This window comes from Pan troglodytes, chromosome 19 (assembly GCF_028858775.2).
Source record: "Pan troglodytes isolate AG18354 chromosome 19, NHGRI_mPanTro3-v2.0_pri, whole genome shotgun sequence".
Lineage (NCBI taxonomy): Eukaryota > Metazoa > Chordata > Mammalia > Primates > Hominidae > Pan > Pan troglodytes.
The window spans coordinates 25,398,673-25,420,922 of NC_072417.2; the positions used below are offsets into that span (position 1 = coordinate 25,398,673).

Consider the following 22,250-nt stretch of genomic DNA (forward strand, 5'->3'; position numbering starts at 1 on the left):
TCCCTAGCTAAAGCCACAGTCTTTCTCCCAACAATTATTAATGTTGTGCAGTGGCTCTCAAACTTCACTACACATTGTAATCACCTGGATGCTTTAAAAACTCTTGAAGCTCAGGCCATACCCTAGATCAATTAATCAGACTTTTGGGTGTGGGAGGTGGGCATCAGTAGTTATTAAAACTCCTTGGCTGGGCACGGTGGCTCACGCCTATAATCCCAGCACTTTGGGAGGCCAAGGCGGGCGGATCACCTGAGGTCGGGAGTTCAAGACCAGCCTGACCAACATGGAGAAACCTTGTCTCTACTAAAAATACAAAATTAGCCAGGCATGGTGGCGCATGCCTGTAATCCCAGCTACTCGGGAAGGCTGAGGCAGGAGAATCGCTTCAGCCTGGGAGACAGAGGTTACGTGCGGTAAGCTGAGATCGCGCCATTGCACTCCAGCCTGGGCAACAAGAGTGAAACTCCATCTCAAAAACAAAGTTCCCCAAGCTCCCCAAGTGTGAGCCAAGTTTGAGAACCACTTATCTAGAAGGCAGCGGGAACAGAAAGGAATGCCAGTATAAAGGAATATTTTCCTTGATTTGGTAGTTAAATGGATAGGGGCAAGGGAAAAACAGCAAAGTCAAAGTTTTTATATAAGGAAAAGAACACTAAATCTGGTTGGAATCCAGCGACCTGAGTTTAAGACCTGACAGAATTATTCATCTGTGTAAGGCAAGTCTTCTAACTCCTTTAGGCCAGAATAACCTGATGTGTAAACTGAAGTTGCCCTACGTACTTCATACAGTTGTTATGAAGATTACTTGAAAAAATGAACATTATAAGCTTTTCTAATTATACACTTTGAGACAAAATCAAAATCAAGATGTTATTATTTTGCATTTTAATTTGTAATTTTAAAAATTTATATTTTGAAATAATTTCAGATTTAATAGAGTTGCAAATATGGTAGAGTTCCTATATGTCCATCAAACTTCCTCAATTACAATGATTAAAACCAGGAATAAGATTGATAAAATACTATTAATTAATCTAGAGATTTTATTCTAATTTCATCAAATTATCCCACTGGTGTTCTTTTTCTGGACCAGGATTCAAGCCAGGATCACACATTACATTTAGTTGTCATATCTCCTCAGTCTCCCAATCTGAGATGGTTTCTCACCCCTTGTCTTTCATGATCTTGACACTTGAAGATACTGGCCAGTTATTTTGTAGATTGTCTCTCATTTTGGATTTGTCTGATGTTTCCTCATAATTAAATTCAGCTTATGCAGGCTGGGCATTGTGGCTCATGCCTGTAATCCCAGCACTGGGAGGCAGAGGTGGGGGGATCACCTGAGTCAGCAGTTCGAGACCAGCCTGGACAACATGGTGAAACCCCATCTCTACTAAAAATACAAAATTTGCCGAGTGTAGTAGTGCATGCCTGTAAACCCAGCTACTTGGGAGGCTGAGGCAGGAGAATCGCTTGAACCCAGGAGGCAGAGGTTGCAGTGAGCCGAGATTGCACCATTGCACTCCAGCCTAGGCAACAAGAGTGAAACTGTCTCAAAACAAACAAACAAACAAACAACACGCACAAAAAATCAGCTTATGCGTGTTTGTCAAGAATACCACAGAAGTGATTTTGTGCGCTTCTCATTGCATCATGTTGAGAGGGACCTGGTAAGAATACCTCTCAGCTGGGGGCAATGGCTCATGCCTGTAATCCCAACACTTTGGGAAATCAAGGTGGGAGGATGGCTTGAACCCTGGAGTTCAAGACCAGCCTAGGCAACACAGCAAGACCCTGTCTCCTTAAAAAGAAGAGGGAGGCCGGGCGTGGTGGCTCATGCCGGTAATCTCAGCACTTTGGGAGGCCGAGGTAGGCAGATCACCTGAGGTCAGGAGTTTGACAGCAGCCTGGCCAATACGGTGAAACCCCATCTCTACTAAAAATACAAAAATTAGCAGGGCGTGGTGGCACGAACCTGTATTCCTGGCTACTTGGGAGGCTGAGGCGGGAGAATTGCTTGAGCCCGGGAGGGAGAGGTTGCAGTGAGCCGAGATCGCGCCACTGCACTCCAGCCTGTGTAAGTAACAAAGCGAGACTCCGTCCAGCCTCGCCCCCCGGCAAAAAAAGAAGAAGAAAACAATACCTCTTATTACTAGTGATGCTAACTTTGATCACTTAGTTAAGGTGGTGTCTGCCAGATTCTTATCTGTAAAGTTGCTATTTTTTCCCTTTGTAACTAGCAGGTGTCTTGTGGGGATTTATTTCGATACAAGGCTATAATTTTGATTCTAAGTGACTAGAAAACTATGGACAGAAATAGGGAGATCAGACATAAATAAAGGGCTTAGAACCCATAGACCGGTGTCTGGAGAACTGGTAGGGGTGAAGCATCGGTATGAAGGTGATCTGGGTTGGCTTCAAACGCTGAAGTGAGATGTGGCTTGTCACCAGCGCGTGGGGATGGCGCATCCGCTGAATAGGGTCTTCAGGAAGATATTAGTGGCTCTGCGAAGGTTTCCCCAGAGCCCTTCCCCTCCCCTGCCAGCGCCGCTTTGGAAGCCATCTGGGAGGCTGCACCCGCCAGGACTCCTGAGTGCGGGGTTTTGGCGGCAAACGACAGTAGTGCGTCCGCGCGGCACGGGTAGGTCAATGCGCACGCGCCGACAGGAGGCGTGGGGCGGGGCACGGCGCAGGGGGTGGGGCAGCGGCGCGCATGCGTCCTAGCAGCGGGACCCTGCGGCTCGGGATGGAGGGTGAGTGAGTAAACAAGCCTGGGCCGGGCGGTGGGGCCGGGCCTCCTCCCCTCGCCGCCCTGGGCCTGAGGGAGGGAGAGGCGGAGGGATCAGGAAATTGGAAGGAATCCGACGGACACACTGCCTGCCTGGCCGGGGGTAGCAGGCGCCCCTCCTCATTCTGAGGGTGGGGGAATGGGGGCGACGGGGCGAGAGAGACCCAGGCGAGGACAGCGTCTGGGGCTGCGAGGGCTGTGTGCCCGGGAGGAGGAGCGGCGGGGGCGGGCTCGGGGACGGGGAATCCCGTTGGATGGCGGGGTGGGCCGGTGGGCGGGAGCCCCAGCGCCCAAAGGGCGCGGGAGGGCGGTGGCACCTGCGGGGGCCTTTAGCGAGGTGGACTCTGGGGACCTGGAGCTGTGCTTGGGGAGGGCTAGAGACCGGGGCTGATCTTGCGATGGCTTTCGGGGATGTTGAGGAGGGGTAGCGGTAAAAACAAGGCCGGGACTAGGGTGAGGTGAGTAAGGCTCCCAAGGCACAAAGTGTAAAGGAGCACTGACTCAGGGTCGCGCAAGTGCAGTGAGCGCCTCCTCACGTGCGTCCTGGGTGCCTCGGTCGCCTCACCCCAGGCCTGGCCCTGAGCAAGAATCTCCTTCACTCCAGACTTTTGGTCTCACGCCAATGATCGCTCACCCCCACCATTCAACCGAGGATCAAATGATATAAATAAAAGTGCCTTGAAGCACAGACAAGGTGTTGTATTTGGGACATGCCTGTTAGGAAATGTGGGACCAACTTTTATTTCAATAAAAAGTGACTACTGAGGAATTGTTTCTTGAGCAGGGAAGGGAAGGGATACCTGAAGGATGTTAGTGCCCCCCGTGGAATGTGAAGGAATATGGAGGGTGAAATATAGGGTTGTATGTGATGTAGCCCAGGCCGATAGGAACCTGACGCTTGGCAGGGGAGGATGAAGGCAAAGGAGCTCAGGTACACTAACAATTAGGTGTGTGCAAGGATGGCAATGAAAACGTGAGTCTCCTCCACGTTTGCTGCCATACTGCCGCTGAATAAAAAAATTCCCACACCCCATGTTTTTTAAATTTAGGAAACTGATGTTGAAGGAGGTTTCCAGCCTGAGAAGGTGCTAACCCTATTAGAGGTTTCTGTGAAAGCTTGTCTATTTGAAGTCTTGGAATCCCCAGATATGCCACTGATAAAAGAGATTACTTACATAGGAGAGAGTGTGTGTTAGGAGATAAGTACTTTAGACTGGGCTCGGTGGCTCATATCTGAAATCCCAGCATTCGGGAGGCCCAGGCAGGAGAATAGCTTGAGCCCAGGAGTTTGGGACCAGCTCAGGCAACAATAGCGAGACCTCATCTCTACAAAAAAAAAAAAAAAAATAGCCAGATGTGGTGGCCTTCTCCTATAGTCCCAGCTGCTTGGGAGGCTGAAGCAGGAGTATTGCTTGAGACTGGGAGGTCAAGGTTGCAATGAGCTCTGATCCTGCCACTGCACTCCAGTCTGGGTGACAGCACCTGAGACCCTGTCTCAAGAAAAAAAAAAAAAGCCTGGCACGGTGGCTCATGCCTGTAATCCCAACACTTTGGGAGGCTGAGGTGGACCGTTCACTCGAGCCCAGGAGTTTGAGACCAGCCTGGGCAACATGGCGCAACTCCATCTCTACTAAAAATACAAAAATTATATCAGGTGTGGTGGCACACGCCGGTAGTCCTAGCTACTCGGGAGGGCTGAGGCATTAGAATCGCTTGAACCGGGAGGTGGAGGTTGCAGTGAGCCGAGATTGCGCCACTGCACATCAGCCTGGGCAACAGAGTGAGATTCTGTCTCAAAAAAAAAAAAAAAAAAAAAAGGAGGCCTGGCACAGTGGCTCAGGCCTGTAATCCCAGCACTTTGGGAGGCCAAGGCAGGCGGATCACTTGAGGTCAAGAGTCCGAGAGCTGCCTGGGCAACATGGCGAAACTCCTTCTCTACAAAAATACAAGAATTAGCTGGGCGTGGTGGTGGGTGCCTGTAATCCCAGCTATTCAGGGGGTTGAGGCACGAGGATCGCTTGAACCTGGGAGGTGGAAGTTACAGTGAGCCGACATTGCACCACTGCATTGCAGCATGGGTGACAGAGCAAGACTCCATCTCAAAAAAGAAAAAAAAAAGGGAGAGAGAAGTACTTAAAAACGCACATACATAATAGGAGAAAGGACTATCTATAAAACTGTAATAATGCTATCATTGTCAAGGTTTATGCTTATTGTTGTGTGTCACAAACATAATGAATCAACTCCAAAGGCAGGGATATATGTTTTATTCATTGATGTACCCCAAACACCTAAAATGGTAACACATAGTAGCTACTACTATTAAGTATAATAGTAGGTGCTCAACATATATTTGTGGAATAAATAGTGGGGAAATTTCTGGCACTGGGAGTCAGGTGATCCGGATGCTAGTATTGTCAGTAACTGGCAGAGTACTTGTATGCCAATCGTGGAACTTGATGCTAAGGCCCAGCTTAAAATTCCTTAAAGTGTAAATGACTTCTTCATTATGATGGTTACATTAGTGCCCTTTGAAACAGCACTAGAGGCCGGGCTGATGGCTTACACCTATAAGCCCAGCACTTTGGGAGGCTGAGGCTGTTGGATCACCTGAGGTCGGGGAGTTCAAAACCAGCCTGGCCAATATGGTGAAACCCCATCTCTACTAAAAATACAAAAAATTAGCCAGACGTGGTGGCGGACACCTATAATTCTAGCTCTTGGGAGACAGAGGTGGGAGAATTGCTTGAACTTGGGAGTGGGAAGTTGCAGTGAGCTGAGATTGCGCCACTGCACTCCAGCCTGGGCACGAAAGAGTGAGACTCTGTCTTGGGAAAAAAAAAAAAAGAGAGACAGCACTAGAATAAGGAGGCTGGAACTAAAAATGAAATTTTACTCCCAAGAAGACATTTGGGAGAAGGGAAAGGTAAGAAAAGTGTGGTCGGGCTTGTTTCTTATATATTTGCCTTTGGATGATACCTTCAAACAACCAATTTAAGTCTGGACACTGTGGCTCATGCCTGTAATCCCAGTACTTCGGGAGGCCGAGCTGGGCGGATCACTTGAGTTCAGAAGTGTGAGACCAGCCTGGGCAACATGGCAAAACTCTGTCTCTACAAAAACATTACAAAAATTAGCCAGGCCTGGTGGTGTGGGCCTGTAGTCCCAACTACTCAGGAGGCTGAGTAGGGAGGATTGCTTGAGCCCAGGAGGCAGAGGTTGCAGTGAGCCGAGATCAAGCCACTGCATTCCAGCCTGGGCAACAGAGCAAGACCCTGTCTCAAAACAAAATAAGAAACCGATTCAAAATATTAATTTTGTCTATTTTTAATTCCTAGGGTCTGAAACCTGGCTTCATTACTCTGTAGGCAACAGTTCCTTCCCTTTGATTTGCTGTTTATATGAAACATGTAACAATTCATGTCGTTAAGTATATCTTTTTCTGGTCTTAGATTAAGTTTAAAAAGTTTCACTTTGGGCCCCCCACGTTGTGGCTCACACCTGTAATCCCAGCACTTTGGGAGCAGGCCGAGGGATTGATCACTTGAAGCCAGGAGTTTGGGACCAGCCTGTCCAACACGGTGAAACCCCGTTTCTACAATTAGCTGGGCGTGGGCATCGCACACCTGTCATCCCAGCTACTTGGGAGGCTGAGGAACGAGAATCCCTTGAACCTGGGAGGCGGAGGTTGCAGTGAGCTGAGATGGCACCACTGTACTCTAGCCTGGGCGACAAAGGGAGACCCTGTCTCAAAAAAAGTTTCCACTTTGTTCACTATTTCTATTTTGTTCACTAGTAGCGTCCCAGAAAAGATTTGAGGTAGCAACACTAAAAACACACTAATTCCATTTCTACGTAGAATAAACTAAAGAGAAAAGAGAAAACAATTTGTGGAGAAAAGTGAAGATAATTAGATAGGTTGGGATTGAGGGGAAGGGTTAAAGGTTAAAAAAAGAAAAATTGTGCTTCTCCATTCTGGAAAGTCCCCAGCTTTTTCTTTGTTTTGTTTTATGTCCAAACTGTGTACATATTGGATTCTTTCCTACTCCTTAGTCTATCAGTCAATCATCAGTTGAGGCTTGAGTACACTACACCCTAAAGTCATGAGTTACTTAATGGGTAGTTGGAATTCAGTACCTTTAGTGTGTTTTATTCTCTAACTCACCTACCCGAATAATTTGATTCAAAATAGACTAAAAAGTCTTATTTTTATTGGATGATATGAGCAGGCACTAAATACAGTACAGTATTAAACTTTGGGCTGACACAGTACAGAACCAGTCAAGATAGGGCTCTAGCCTGTTAGGAGATTGCTTTTACTCTTCCAAGTCAGCGTTCTCACTGGGCAGGGTGGCTCATGTCTGTAATCTCAACCCTTTGGGAGGCTGAGGAAGGGGGATTACTTCAAGTCAGGAGTTCAAGGCCAGCCTGGGAAACATAGCAAGATCTTGTAGGCTGGGCGTAGTGGCTCATGCCTGTAATCCCAGCACTTTGGGAGGCCGAAGCGGGTGGATCACAAGGTCAAGAGATCGAGATCATCCTGGCCAACATGGTGAAACCTGTCTCTACTGAAATACAAAAATTAGCTGGGCGTGGTGGCGTGCACCTGTAGTCCCAGCTACTCGGGAGGCTGAGGCAGGAGAATCGCTTGAACCCGGGAGGCGGAGGTTGCAGTGAGCTGAGATTGCACCACTGCACTCCAGCCTGGCAACAGAGCAAGATTCCGTTTCAAAAAAAAAAAAAGATCTTGTCTCCACTGAAAATATAAAAAATTAGCCAGGCATGGTGGCATGTGCCCGTAGTCCCAGCTACTAGGGAGGCTGGGGCCAAAGGATCCCTTGAGCCTGGGAGGTCGAAGTGCAGTGAGCTATGATCATGCCTGGTCGGCAGAGTGGGACCCTTTCTCAAAAAACAAAATAAAATGAAATAAAATTAAACCAGAGTTATAAATCCTGTGAGCCAGCATTTTCCTTTGGGTCTCATAAAAACTAATCCTGTTTACGGTGAAACCCTGTCTCTACTGAAAACACAAAAAATTAGCTGGGCATGGTGGTGGGCACCTGTGATCCCAGGTACTCGGGAGGCTGAGGCAGGAGAATGGCGTGAACCTGGGGGGTGGAGCTTGCAGTGAGCCAAGATCGCGCCACTGCACTCCAGCCTGGGCGACAGAGTGAGACTCCGTCTCAAAAAAAAAAACTAATCCTGTTTAGATTTTTGTTACCATTACCTCCAGTGCATACGATCTAATTTTTTTTTTTGAGACAGAATTTCACTCTTGTTGCTCAGACTGGAGTGCAATGGCGCGATCTCAGCTCATTGCAACCTCTGCCTCCTGGGTTCAAGCGATTCTCCTGCTTCAGCCTCCCGAGTAGCTGGGATTATAGGCATCCACCACCATGCCCGGCTAATTTTGTATTTTTAGTAGAGACGGGGTTTCTGCATGTTAGGCTGGTCTCGAACCCCTGTCCTCAGGTGATCCACTCGCCTCGGCCTCCCAAAGTGCTGGGATTACAGGTGTGAGCTACTGCACCCAGCTGATCTGATTCTCTTAATTAAGCAACACTAGGAAATACTAATGTTATAATTTTATTTTAAATTAGAATTCAGAGTCACAGGTTCCTGTTAGGAAGGTTCTTTCTGTGTGTAGTGCCCAGAAGCTCAAACTAATGACAGATGAAAATACCTCAGAGAAGTTGGAGGGTATAAATTAGAGATGTGCTTTATAGATCCTAACTGAGAGATCAGGCTGTGTACCTAGTCACAGAATTGATTTTAATTGAAATGTTGATGAAATTGGTGATCACCAGAATGACCCAAAGGTGTGTTACTAGAGCTCTTTGCAGGGATAGGTTCACCCCTATCATTCAGGTTTCAATTACACTATGAATCAAAAAAGGAATAGGATGAAATATTTAAAAATATAGGCCAGGGGCCAGGCGTGGTAGCTCACGCCTGTAATCCCAGCACTTTGGGAGGCCGAGGCAGGTGGATCACAAGGTCAGGAGATGGAGACCATCCTGGCCAACATGGTGAAACCCCACCTCTACTAAAAATACAGAAATTAACCCGGCATGGTGGCGAGCATAGTCCCAGCTACTCAGGGGGGGTGGAGGCAAGAGAATCGCTTGAACCCAGGAGGTGGAGATTGCAGTGAGCTGAGATAGCACCACTGCACTCCAGCCTGGGTGACAGAGTGAGACTCCTTCTCAAAAAAAAAAAAAAAAAAAAAAAAATCTAGGCCAGGCCCGGTGGCTCACGCCTGTAATCCCAGCACTTTGGGAGGCCAAGGTGGGTGAATTACCTGAGGTTAGGAGTTCGAGACCAGCCTGGCCAACATGGTGAAACCCTGTCTCTACTAAAAATACAAAAATTAGCTGGGGCAGAGGTTGCAGTGAGGTGTTATTGCACCAACGCACTCCAGCCTGGCAACAGAGTGAGACTCCATCTCAAAAAAAAAATAAAAAAAATAGGCTGGGCACGGTGGCTCACGTCTGTAATCCCAGCAGAGCGAGATTCCGTCTCAAAAAATAATAATAAATACAAAAAATAAATACAAATAATAAATACAAATAAATAAAATTTAAAAATAAAAATCTGTAGTGCCATCTGCCTCCAAAGGCTTACTTAGCCTTGCTGGTTAATAAAATTATTATTCAAGAGAAACTATCAAAGACACTGAATTTGCCCCTAAGACAAAGAAGCTATTTCTGCAAAGGGACACCTTATGTAGATGAAAAAATTTAATAGTTTGGAACTTTTGTATTCTGATCTCAGTCTCTCTAAGTTTAAGAACTTGTTCCTTAAATTTTTTTTTTTTTTTTTGAGACAGAGTCTTGCTCTGTTGCCCAGGCTGGAGTTCAGTGGCACCATCTCGGCTCACTGCAAGCTCCGCCTCCTGGGTTCACGCCATTCTCCTGCCTCAGTCTCCTGAGTAGCTGGGACTACAGGCGCCCGCCACCACGCCCAGCTAATTTTTTGTATTTTTAGTAGAGACGGGGTTTCACTGTGTTACCCAGGATGGTCTCGATCTCCTGACCTCGTGATCCGCCTGTCTCGGCCTCCCAAAGTGCTGTGATTGCAGGCGTGAGCCACCGCGCCCAGCCGTTCCTTAAATTTTTTATTGCCATACAATTTCAGTAATGTTTTCCCATTTCCACCTAGTGACAGACTACATTCTAGTTTTAGCCTTTGCAGCAAATTGAGATCCAGTTTTCTGGGGAAAGATTGCTACATTTTTATAGCTTTCTTTTCCTGTAGAGATGTGACAGTAAATAAAGTGGTTTGTATTTCCAATGATTAATCTTTTTAAAAAATAAACTCTATTTTTTAGAATAGTTTGTTTGTTTTTTAAGAAAGAAAAAAAAGAAAGAATAGTTTGTTTGTTTTTGGTTTGTTTGAAACAGGGTCTCACTCTGTCACCCAGGCTGGAGTGCAATGGCGCAGTCACAGCTTGCTCCTGCAGCCTTGATCGTGCAGGCTCCATCTGTCTTCTCACCTCAGCCTCCCTGGTAGCTGGGACTAGAAGCACACGCCACCATGCCCAACTAATTTTTGTATTTCTTTTGTAGAGATGGGATCTCACCATGTTATCCAGGCTGGTCTCGAACAACTGGGCCCAAGAGATCCACCTGCCTCAGCCTCCAAAAGTGTTGGAATTTCAGGCATGAGCCATCACGCCTGCCCTAGAATAGTTTTAGATTTATTTTAAAAATTGTAGCCTGGGCGCGGTGGCTCACGCCTGTAATCCCAGCACTTTGGGAGGCCAAGGCGGGTGGATCACCTGAGGTCAGGAGTTCAAGACGAGCCTAAGCAACATGGTGAAACTCTGTCTCTACTAAAAATACAAAAATTAGCTCGGCGCGGTGGCATGTGCCTGTAATCCCAGCTACTTAGGAGGCTGAGGCAGGAGAATCGCTTGAGCCCAGAAGGTGGAGGTTGCAGTGAGCCGAGATTGCATCATTACACTCCAGCCTGGGCGACAGAGCGAGACTCTATCTCAAAAAAAAAAAAAATTGTAAAGCTAGTACAGGGAGTTCCTGTAAATCCACATCCAGTTTCCCCTATTAATAACATCTTATATTAGTATACATGTAACATTTGTTACAGTTAATGAACCACTTTTGATTATATTATTATACTTATTCATTCCCAATTCACTTGAGTTAAAAAAAAAAAAAAGGTGGAATTGCCTGCAGATTTTTAATAGCAAATGTCTAGAAAATACTGGCCTGACCAAGACTTATTTTTTTCTTAAGCCAGCTTTATTAAGGTAAAAATTTACATACAATAAATCTACCCACTTTATATAGTTCAGTGAGTTTTCATAAAAGTATATAATCATGTAACCATCACCACTACTGAAGTCTAGGACATTTCATCATCCCAGGAAAGTTCCCTTGTGCTCCTTCCCGTTTAATCTCTTACCGCACCTCAGCCGCTGGCAACCACTGATCTGCTTTCTGTCACTAGTTTTGCCCTTTCTAGATTTATTCTAGTACAACACTTTTTTTTTTTTTTAATAGAGACAGGGTCTCCCTATGTTGCCCAGGCTGTTCTCAAACTCCTGGGCTCAAGGGATCCTCCTGCCTCAGCCTCCCAAAGTGTTGAGATTACAGACGTGAAGCCACGGCAACTGGCCAGTAGAACATCTTAAGTGGAATCATATGCAGTTATTTGTGTCTTATTTTTTTCACTTAGTATAGTGGTTTCATTTTATTATTACTATTATTATTAATGAGGCAGAGTCTCGCTCTGTTCCCCAGGCTGGAGTGCAGTGGCGCATTCTCAGATCACTGCAATCTCCACCTCCCTGCAATCTCTGCCCTGCTAGGTTCAAGCGATTCTCCTGCCTCAGCCTCCAAGCAGCTGAGACTACAAGTGCACACCACCATGCCCGGCTAATTTTTGTATTTTTGTAGAGATGGGGTTTCACCATGTTGGCCAGGCTGGTCTCGAACTCCTGATCTCAAATGATCTGCCTGCCTCAGCCTCCCAAAGTGCTGGGATTACAGGCGTGAGCCACTGCACTCAACCAGCATAGTCTTTTAATGGTCTTGAGATGTGGTGTGAATGTATAGAAACTATTCATGGCTTTTTGTTGCTGAATAGTATTCCATTGTGTGTGTATATATCTATACACACTACATTTTGTATCCATTAGCCAATCCATTGATATGTGTGTTGTTTTCACTTTTGGCTATTATAAATAAATATGAACATTTGGGTACAGATCTTTGTGGAGACATAGGTTTTCAATTCTCTTGGATAAATAATTAGAAATTGTATGCCAGGTTCTGTGGTAAGTATATATTCAGCTTTATTTTTGAAAAACTGGCAAACTGCCTTCCACAGTGGCTATATCACTTTGCATTCCTACCAGCAGTGTATGAGGATTCCAGTTGCTTCACGTCCTCACCAACAAGTTGTATTATCAGTCTTTTTTCATTTTAGCCATGGTAGTGGTGTTTAATAGTATCTCATTGTATTTTTCATCTGCATTTCCCTAATGACTAATGATATGGAGCAACCTTTTGTGTGCTCATTTGCCATTCCTATATCTTTTCTGGTGAAATAGCTGTTCAAATTTCTGCTCTTTTTTTTTTTTTTTTTTTTTTTTTGAGATGGAGTCTCGCTGTCTCCCAGGTTGGAGTGCAGTGGCACGATTTTGGCCCACTGCAACCTCTGCCTCCTGGGTTTAAGCAATTCTCCTGCCTCAGCCTCCGAAGTAGCTGGGATTACAGGCACCCACCACCACACCCGGCTAATTTTTGTGTTTTTAGTAGAGATGTGTTTCACTATGTTGGCCAGGCTGGTTTCGAACTCCTGACCTCAGGTGATCCGCCCACCTTGGCCTCCCAAAGTACTGGGATTACAGGTGTGAGCCACTGCGCCCAGCCCTTCCTTCTTTCTTTCTTTCTTTACTTTTTTTTTTTTTTGACAAGGCCTCACTCTGTCACCCAGGCTGGAGTACAGAGGCACAATCATGACTCACTGCAGCCTCTACCTCCCCATGCTTAGGTGATTCTCCCAACTCAGCCTCCTGAGTAGCTGGGACTGACTGCAGGCACAGGCTACCATGCCCGGGTAATTTTTGTAATTTTTTTGTAGAGACTGGGTTTTGGCATGTTGTCCCAGCTGGTAATCTTCATTGTCAAATACATGGAGAAACCTAAGCTTACTATTTCAAAAAGGAAAATAGGAAAAAAGGAAAATGAATGCCAAAAAGGAACGGAAGAGGGATTGCAATTTAAAACCATTATTTTGGCCAGGCGCGGTGGCTCATGCCTGTAATCCCAGCACTTTGGGAGGCTGAGGCAGGCATATAACTTGAGGCCAGGAGTTTCAGACCAGGCTGGTCAACATGGTGAAACCTTGTCTCTACTAAAAATACAAAAATTGGCCGGGCATGGTGGTGTAATGTTAGCTACTCAGGAGGCTGAGGCACAAGAATCGCTTGAACTTGGGAGGTGGAGGCTGCAGTGAGCCAAGATCGTGCCACTACACTCCAGCTTGATGACAGAGCGAGACTCCGTCTCAAAAAAAAAAAAAAAATCCATGTGCATGAGATATAATCATGAGCTTATTGTGGTATATGTGTGGTAATGGGTTAAATTTTGCTGTTTTCTTGTCCGTGCTGATGATTTTTTTTTTTTTTTTTTTTGAGATGGAGTCTCGCTCTGTCACCAGGCTGCAATGCAGTGATGCTGTCTCGGCTCACTGCAACCTCCACCTCCTGTGTTCAATCGATTCTTCTGCCTCAGCCTCCCAAGTAACTGGGAATACAGGCACCCGCCACCATGCCTAGCTAATTTTTTGTATTTTTAGTAGAGACGAGGTTTCACTATGCTGGCCAGGCTGGTCTCAATCTCTTGACCTCGTGATCTGCCTGCCTCACCCTTCCAAAGTGCTGAGATTACAGACGTCAGCCACCCTGCCCGGCCTTTTTTTTTTTTTGAGATGGAGTCTCGCTCTGTCGCCCAGGCTGGAGTGCAGTGGTGCGATCTCGGCTCACCGCAAGCTCCACCTCCCGGGTTCACGGCTTTCTCCTGCCTCAGCCTCCCGAGTAGCTGAGACCACAGGCGCCTGCCACCATGCCAGGCTAATTTTTTGTATTTTTAGAAGAGACGGGGTTTCACCATGTTAGCCAGGATGGTCTCCATCTCCTGACCTCGTGATCCGCCCACCTCGGCCACCCAAAGTGCTGGCTGGGATTACAGGCGTGAGCCACCGCGCCCAGACTTTTTTTTTTTTTTTTTTTTTTGAGACAGAGTTTTGCTCTTGTTGCCCAGGCTGGAGTGCAATGGCGCAATCTCGGCTCGTCGCAACTTCTGCCTCCCAGGTTCAAGCAATTCTCCTGCCTCAGCCTCCAGAGTAGCTGGGATTATAGGCATGCGCCACCACGCCCGGCTAATTTTGTATTTTTAGTAGAGACGGGGTTTCTCCATGTTGGTCAGGCTGGTCTCAAACTCCCACCCTCAGGTGATCCGCCCGCCTCGGCCTTTCAGAGTGCTGGGATTACAACCGTGAGCCAGCGCACCTGGCTTTTTTTCTTTTCTTTTCTTTTCTTTTTTTTGTAGAGATGGTGTCTCACTTTGTTGCCCAGGCTGGTCTCAGAGTCCCAAAGTGTTGAAATTATAGGCATGAGCCATTGCACGTGACAGAGTCTCACTCTGTTGCCCAGGCTGGAGTGCAGTGGTGCAATCTCAGTAACTCACTCTAGCCTTGATCTCCTAGGCTCAAGTGATCCTCCTGCCTCAGCTTCTTGAGTAGTTGGAACTACAGGCATGCACCACCATGCCCGGATGATGTTTTTGATTTTGTTTTCTTTTGTTTTGTTTTGAGACAGAGTCTCGCTATCGCCCAGGCTGGAGTGCAGTGGCACGATCTCGGCTCACTGCAGGCTCCGCCCCCTGGGGTTCACGCCATTCTCCTGGCTCAGCCTCCCAAGTAGCTGGGACTACAGGCGCCCGCCACCTCGCCAGGCTAATTTTTTGTATTTTTAGTAGAGACGGGGTTTCACCGTTTTAGCCAGGATAGTCTCGATCTCCTGACCTCATCATCTGCCCGCCTCGGCCTCCCAAAGTGCTGGGATTACAGGCGTGAGCCACCGCGCCCGGCCGATGTTTTTGATTTTTAATAGATATGAGGTCTTACCATGTTACCCAGGCTTGTATCAAACTCCTGAGCTCAGGCTATCCTCTCAGCTTGGCCTCCCAAAGTGCTGGGATTACAGATGTAAGCCACTGCACCCAGCCTCTTTTCCTTTAAAAAATAACAAAAACAACAGCAAAAGAAAATTTTGAAAAATAGAGATAGGATCTGACTGTGTTGGCCAAGCTAATCTCAAACTCCTGGCCTCTTAGCAACCCTCCTGCCTTGACTTCCCAAAGTGTTGGAATTACAGGCATGAGCCACTGCACATTGCCTGATCATTTATTTTTCTTTTCTTTTCCTTTTTTTTTTTTGGTTTTGTTTTGTTTTTGTTTTTGAGACAGGGGCTTGCTCAGTTTCTCAGGCTGGATGCAGTGGTACAATCATGGCTCACCGTGGCCTCAATCTCCTGGGCTTAAGTGATCCTCTCACCTCAGCGAAAAAAAAAAATGTGTAGGAAATTTTAAAAAATAGGGTGTGAAACTTTAGTTTCTGTTTCAAATTTTGGCTCTTCATAGCTCCTTGTGATGTTTTGTTTTGTTTTGTTTTGTTTTGTTTTGAGGCAGAGTCTCACTCTTGTTGCCCAGGCTGCAGTACAATGGCGTGATCTCAGCTCACTGCAACCTCTGCCTCCCGGGTTCACGTGATCCTTCTGCCTCAGCCTCCCGAGTAGCTGGGATTACAGGTGCCTGCCACCACACCTGGCTAATTTTTTTTTTTTTTGTATTTTTAGTGGAAACGGGGTTTCACCATGTTGACCAGGCTGGTCTTGAATTCCTGACCTCAGCCTCCCAAAGTGCTGGTATCACAGGCGTGAGCCACTGCACCTGGCTAGCTCCTTGTAATGTTTTTAAACATTTTTAATGTTAGGTGGAATAAATAGACCTAGTTATCTAAGAAACCCAAGTAGTTATTATAGAGTAAAAGCATCATCTTGTGGATTTTATTGAATTTTTACATGTATTTAGTGTTTGTACTTTCTCTAAAATAATGGGCAGGCTTGTTAGCTGAGCCTAGAAATTGGTTCAGAAAAGCATTATGGGCAGGTGCAATGGCTCACACCTGCACCTGTAATCCCAGTACTTTGGGAGGCCGAGGCAGGCAGATCACTTGAGGTCAGGTGATCCCCAGTAGAGATGGTGAAACCCCATCTCTACTACAAATACAAAAAAATTTGGCCAGCTATGGTGGTGCGCGCCTATAGTCCCAGCTACTTGGGAGGCTGAGGCAGGAGAATGGCTTGAACCCAGGAGGCAGAGGTTGCAGTGAGCCAAGATTGTGCCACTGCACTCCAGCTTAGGCAACAGAGTGAGACTCTGTCTTTAAAAAAAAAAAGATTATGAAAAAATAGAATTTAATAAAGTAAAGGGCCTCTTCCCAAATGGCATCAAGTGTTATAGAGACCTGTCTTAGACATACAAAAATAGTAGGAGAAACCTTGAAGTCTTTCTGATTCTGGGGGAAAAATCCTACTGAGGGTGTCAGGGTCTAACTTGCTGCACTAACTTAATAGAACCACTGTCTGTTCTCTTTTGAAAAGCTGGACACCTGTTCTGCTGTTGTGTCTTGCCATTCTCCTGAAGAACAGAGGCACACTGTAAAACCCAACACTTCCCCTTGCATTCTATGAGGTAGGTAAAGTATATTAGAATACATACTTCTTTAAAACGTTGAACCTTAATTCAAATACCAAAAAGGGGGATTTGCATTGCTGTCTATTTCCATATGTCTTGCTGCTGACTTGGAGATGAGATTATACTGCTGTCATATCCTACTTTTATTACTAGGCATGTGGTAAATTTAGACCATTTGGCAGTATGGTTTTGTAGCATGGGTGGATCTTTCCATGAAACCCCTGGATGCAAACTTGGTTCTTGCTGACCACTTCTCTTACTCAAAGTAAAGAGAAGACTTCCATATCTTGAAGTAATCCAAGTTCCTAGTACCTGTGGGAGAACTTCTTGAGTGCTAAATTAAAAACAAGATACCACAGGAGGACAGAGGCTAAGCTTTTTGATAATTGGACCACAAATTGCTGATGTGAAATTTTGTTGTTGGTTTTTTTTTGTTTTGTTTTTGTCTTTTGTTTTTGTTTTGAGACGGAGTCTTGCTCTGTCGCCCAGGCTGGAGTGCAGTGATGTGATCTCGGTTCACTGCAACTTCCACTTCCCGGTTTCAAGCCATTCTCCTGCCTCAGCCACCTGAGTAGCTGGGATTATAGGTGTGTGCCACCACATCCAGCTAATTTTTGTATTTTTAGTAGAGACGGGGTTTCAGCATCTTGGCCAGGCTGGTCTTGAACTCCTGACCTCGTGATCCACCCACCTTGGCCTCCCAAAGTGCTGGGATTACAGGCATGAATCACCATGCCCGGACTTTTTTTTTTTTTTTTCTTTTTTGAGATGGAGTCTCACTGTGTCACCCAGGCTGGAGTGCAGTGGTGCGATCTCGGCTTATTGCAACTTCCACCTCCCAGGTTCAAGCAATTCTCGTGTCTCAGCTTCCCACGTAACTGGGATTACAGGCACAAGCCACCATGCCCGACTAATTTTTTTTTTTTTTTGTATTTTTAGTAGAGACGGGGTTTCACTATGTTGGCCAGGCTAGTCTTGAACTACTGACCTCAGAAGATCCGCCCACCTTGGCCTCCCAAAGTGCTGGGATTACAGGCGTGAGCCACCGTGCCTGGACTTCTTGTTGTTTTTTGTTTTTTTGTTTTGTTTTGTTTTTTGAGACAAGGTCTCACTCTGTCACTCAGGCTGAAGTGCAGTGGCGTGGTCACGGCTCACTGCAGCCTTGACCTCCTGGGCTCAAGCAGTCCTCCCACATCAGCCTCCTGAGTAGCTGGGACTACAGGCACTGGCCAACACACCTGGCTAACTTTTGTATTTTCTGTAGAGATGGGGTTTCACCATGTTGCCCAAGGTTGTCTCAAATCACTGGGCTCAAGTAGTGTTCTCACCTCGGCTTCCTAAAGTGTTGGTTTTACAGGTGTGAGCCCCTGCCTCTTTTTTTTAAATTGAAACTTTCTGTTGAACTCACACATTTGGGTTCTTTAAATGTGTGTTTTTATGAGTAAATTTAATGGGAATGAAAGCATAATTGATCTTTTTTTTTTTTTGTATTTGAGGAGTGCTTTATTTCCAGGCAATAAAATGCTATTTCTCATCTCTGTCTCTCTTAGATTACAGCAAGATGGAAATACCAAATCCCCCTACCTCCAAATGTATCACTTACTGGAAAAGAAAAGTGAAATCTGAATACATGCGACTTCGACAACTTAAACGGCTTCAGGCAAATATGGGTGCAAAGGTAAAAAATAATTCCCAAGTGAAAATTTATATATTTCAATATACTGACCCAGTATAAAGGGGTTGGAATTTTTTTTTTTTTTGAGACAGAGTCTCACTCTGTCACCCAGGTTGGAGTGCGGTGGCGTAATCTCAGCTTACTGCAAGCTCCACCTCGCAGGTTCACGCCATTCTCCTGCCTCAGCCTCCCGATTAGCTGGGACTACAGGCGCCCGCCACCACGCCCGGCTAATTTTCTTGTATTTTTAGTAGAGATGGGGTTTCACCATGTTAGCCAGGATGGTCTCGATCTCCTGACCTCGTGATCCGCCCGCCTCGGCCTCCCAAAGTGCTGGGATTACAGGCGTGAGCCACCGCGCCTGGCCCAGGGGTTGGAATTTCTTTTTAACTTTTGTTTTGAAATCTTAACAGGGCCAGGTGCGGTGGCTCACACCTGTAATCCCAGCACTTTGGGAGGCTGAGGCAGGTGGATCACCTGAGGTCAGGAGTTCGAGACCAGCCTGTCCTACCTGGTGAAACCTCGTCTCTACTAAAAATACAAAAATTAGCCAGGCGTGGTGTCATATGCCTGTAATCCCAGCTACTCGGGAGGCTGAGGCAGGAGAATTGCTTGAACCCAGGAGATAGAGGTTGCAGTGAGCCGAGATGGCACCACTGCACTCCAGCCTGGGTGACAGAGCAAGACTCCATCTCAAAAAAAAAAAAAAAAAAGGCCAGGCACGGTGGCTCATGCCTGTAATTCCAGCACTTTGGGAGGCTGAGGCAGGCAGATCACTTGAGGCCAGGAGTTTCAAACCAGCCTGGCCAACATAGTGAAACCCTGTCTCTACCAAAAATACAAAAATTAGCCAGGTCTGGTGGTCTGTGCCTGTAATCCCAGCTACTTGGGAGGCCGAGGTAGGAGAATCGCTTGAACCCAGGAGGCGGAGGTTGTGGTGAGCTGAGATCGCGCTACTACACTCCAGCCTGGGCGACAACAGAGCAAGACTCCATCTCAAAAAAATAAATTATTAATTAATTAATAAAATAACAATATATCTTAATCTTTTCCATGGCTTTGCTAGGCTTTGTATGTGGCAAATTTTGCAAAGGTTCAAGAAAAAACTCAGATCCTCAATGAAGAATGGAAGAAGCTTCGTGTCCAACCTGTTCAGTCAATGAAGCCTGTGAGTGGACACCCTTTTCTCAAAAAGGTACTTTTGGGAGTTTAAGCTCAGTTTTCCTCTCTTCCTTGGGCTTAAAGCTTTTTCCTATATTTGTGACTTTTTAGAAAGTGAATAAGTAAGACAAGGTATGGTGGCTCACACAAGTATTCCCAGCTATTTGGGAGGCTGAGGTGGGAAAATCGCTTGAGGTGAGGAGTTTGAGACCAGCCTGGGCAACATAGACTGTGTCTCTAAAAAATTTTTTTAAAAAGTAGCCAGACATGGTGGTGTAGTCCTAGCTACTTGTGAGGCTGAGATGGAAGGATTTCTTGAGCCCAGAAGTTCAAGGCTGAAATAAACTATCATTTCACCACAACACTCCAGTCTGGGTTGACAGACAAGACCTTATGTCCAAAAAAAAAAAAAAGGAAAGAAAGGAAATAAATAAATAAGGTTAAGGTTAATAGATACAGCTATTTTAGTCAACTTTGAATAATTAAGATAATAAATCTGCAGCTTCAAGAATAATTATGGGGGCTGGGCGCAGTGGCTCACACCTGTAATCTCAGCACTTCGGGAGGCTGAGGCAGATGGATCACTTGAGGCCAGGAGTTTGAGACCAGCCTGGCCAACATAGCGAAACACTGTCTCTACTAAAAATACAAAAGTTAGCTGCGTGTGATGGTGCACACCTATAATCCCAGCTACTTGGGAGGCTGAGGCCTGAGAACCTCTTGAACCTAGGAGGCAGAAGTTGCAGTGAGCCAAGATCACACCACTGCACTCCAGCCTGGGTGAAAGAGTGAGACTGTGTCTCAAAAAAAAAAATAAATAAATAAATAAAAGAATTTTCTAGTTAAGAAACTTTGGCTGGACACGGTGGCTCACACCTGTAATCCCAGCACTTTGGGAGGCCGAGGTGGGTGGATCACCTGAGGTCAAGAGTTTGAGACCAGGTTGGCCAACATGGTGAAACCCCATCTCTACTAATAGTACAAAAAAATTAGCCAGGCATGGTGGCACACTTCTGTAATCCCAGCTACTAGGGAGGCTGAGGCAGGAGAATTGCTTGAACCCGGGAGGTGGAGGTTGCAGTGATCTGAGATGGCACCATTGTACTTCAGCCTGGGCAACAAGAGCAAAACACCATCTCCAAAACAAAAGAAACTTTATGAAAATAAATTATTATCATTATTATTATTTAGAGACAAGATCTCACTATGTCACCCAGACTGGAGTGCAGTGTCATGATCATAGCTTACTGTAACCTCCAACACCTGGGAAATAGATAATATTTTTAAAATATAAAAAGTAAATATTATCTAGGCATGGTAGTGTATGCCTATAATCCCAGCTACTCGGGAGGCTGAGGTGGGAGAATCACTTGAACCCAAGAGTTCAAGGCTGCAGTGAGCTATGATCTCCAGCCTGGGTGACAGAGTGAGACTCTGTCTCTTAAAAAAAAAAAAAAAAAAAAAGCAGAAGCTGGGTGCAGTGGCTCATGCCTGTAATCCCAGCACTTTTAGAGGCTGTGACAGGTGGATCACCTGAGGTCAGGAGTTCAAGACCAGCCTGGCCAACATGGTGAAACCCTGTCTCTACTAAAAATACAAAAATTAGCCGAGCGTGGTGGCGTGCACCTATAATCCCAGCTACTCAGGAGGCTGAGGCAGGAGAATTGCTTGAACCTGGGAGGCGGAGGTTGCAATGAGCCAAGATCGTGCAACTGCACTCCAGCCTGGGCGACAGAGTGAGACCCTGTCTCAAAACAAAAAACAAAAAGCAGATAGTGTATTGAGAGCAAATATCTTTCCTGAAGCAGAATGTTACTATAATTTCTATACCACTTTGCTTCTCCATGTACTATCCCTATCACCTATGCAGCTAAGTTGATGTCCACTGTCTTAAAGTTTAGGTCTTCAGAAAACTTCCTCATCTTTTAGGACTTTCAGAGGCTCTTTACTGTTGTGTATAACCCAGGTAGACCAACAGTTTGAGCTGAGGTAAACATCAGCTGAGTATGGGAAGTACTGTGCTGAACTCTATAGAGGACACAAAGGTGAATAAGAGTCCCTGCTTTTGGCTGGGCATAGTGGCTCACACATGTAATCCCAGCACTTTGGGAGGCTAAGGCAGGATGATTGCTTGAGTCCAGGAGTTGGAGACCAGCGTGGGCAATATAGTGAGACCCTGTCTCTACAAAAAAAAAGAGAAAAATTAGCTGTTTAACTGGATGTAGTAGCACATGCCTGTAATCCCAGCTTCTCGGGAGGCTGAGGTTGGAGGATGGCTTTAGCCTGGGAGGCAGAGGCTGCAGTGAGCTGTGATTGCACAACTGCACTCAGCCTGGGCAACAGAGTGAGATCCTGTCTCAAAAAAAAAAAAAGAGTTTCTACTTTCCACAAGTTTGCAGTCTAGGGATTCCTTTTAGGAGATGATGTTACAAAACTCTCAATTTATTAATTTGTTTTTAAAATTTTGTTTTTGTTTTTTTTTGAGACGGAGTATCGCTATGTCGCCAGGCTGGAATGCAGTGGCGTGATCTTGGCTCACTGCAACCTCCACCTCCCAGGTTCAAGCAATTCTCCTGCCTCAGCCTCCCGAGTAGCTGGGACTATAGGCATGTGCCACCACGCCCAGCTAATTTTTGTATTTTTAGTAGGGACTGGGTTTCACCATGTTGGCCAGGATAGTCTTGATCTCCTGACCTCATGATCCACCCGCCTCGGTCTCCCAAAGTGCTGGGATTACAGGCGTGAGCCACCATGCCTGGTCAAATTTTTTATAATTTTAAATGCCATCTGAATTTTAAAAATTTAATTTATTAGCTTGTAAGAACTAGAGGCTAGTAAGATC

The 22,250-nt window shown here is 45.9% G+C and overlaps 1 protein-coding gene across 8 annotated transcripts in view; it reads left to right on the forward strand.

Moving 5' to 3' along the window:
• Positions 1-2,639: 2,639 nt before the first annotated feature.
• Positions 2,640-22,250, forward strand: part of EZH1 (enhancer of zeste 1 polycomb repressive complex 2 subunit) — a 47,321-nt gene continuing 27,710 nt past the window's right edge. For 4 of the 8 annotated variants that reach the window (XM_016931773.3, XM_063798553.1, XM_063798554.1 and 1 more), the window contains exons 1-4: positions 2,675-2,753; positions 16,479-16,569; positions 18,123-18,250; positions 19,314-19,442. In XM_016931773.3, the coding sequence (XP_016787262.1) occupies positions 18,134-18,250; positions 19,314-19,442 (246 nt within the window). In that variant the 5' untranslated portion in view covers positions 2,675-2,753; positions 16,479-16,569; positions 18,123-18,133. Of the gene's footprint in view, positions 2,754-16,478; positions 16,570-18,122; positions 18,251-19,313; positions 19,443-22,250 lie in introns of all 8 variants that reach the window. The other 4 variants (XM_016931771.2, XM_063798555.1, XM_016931770.4 and 1 more) reach the window with 3 other exon arrangements.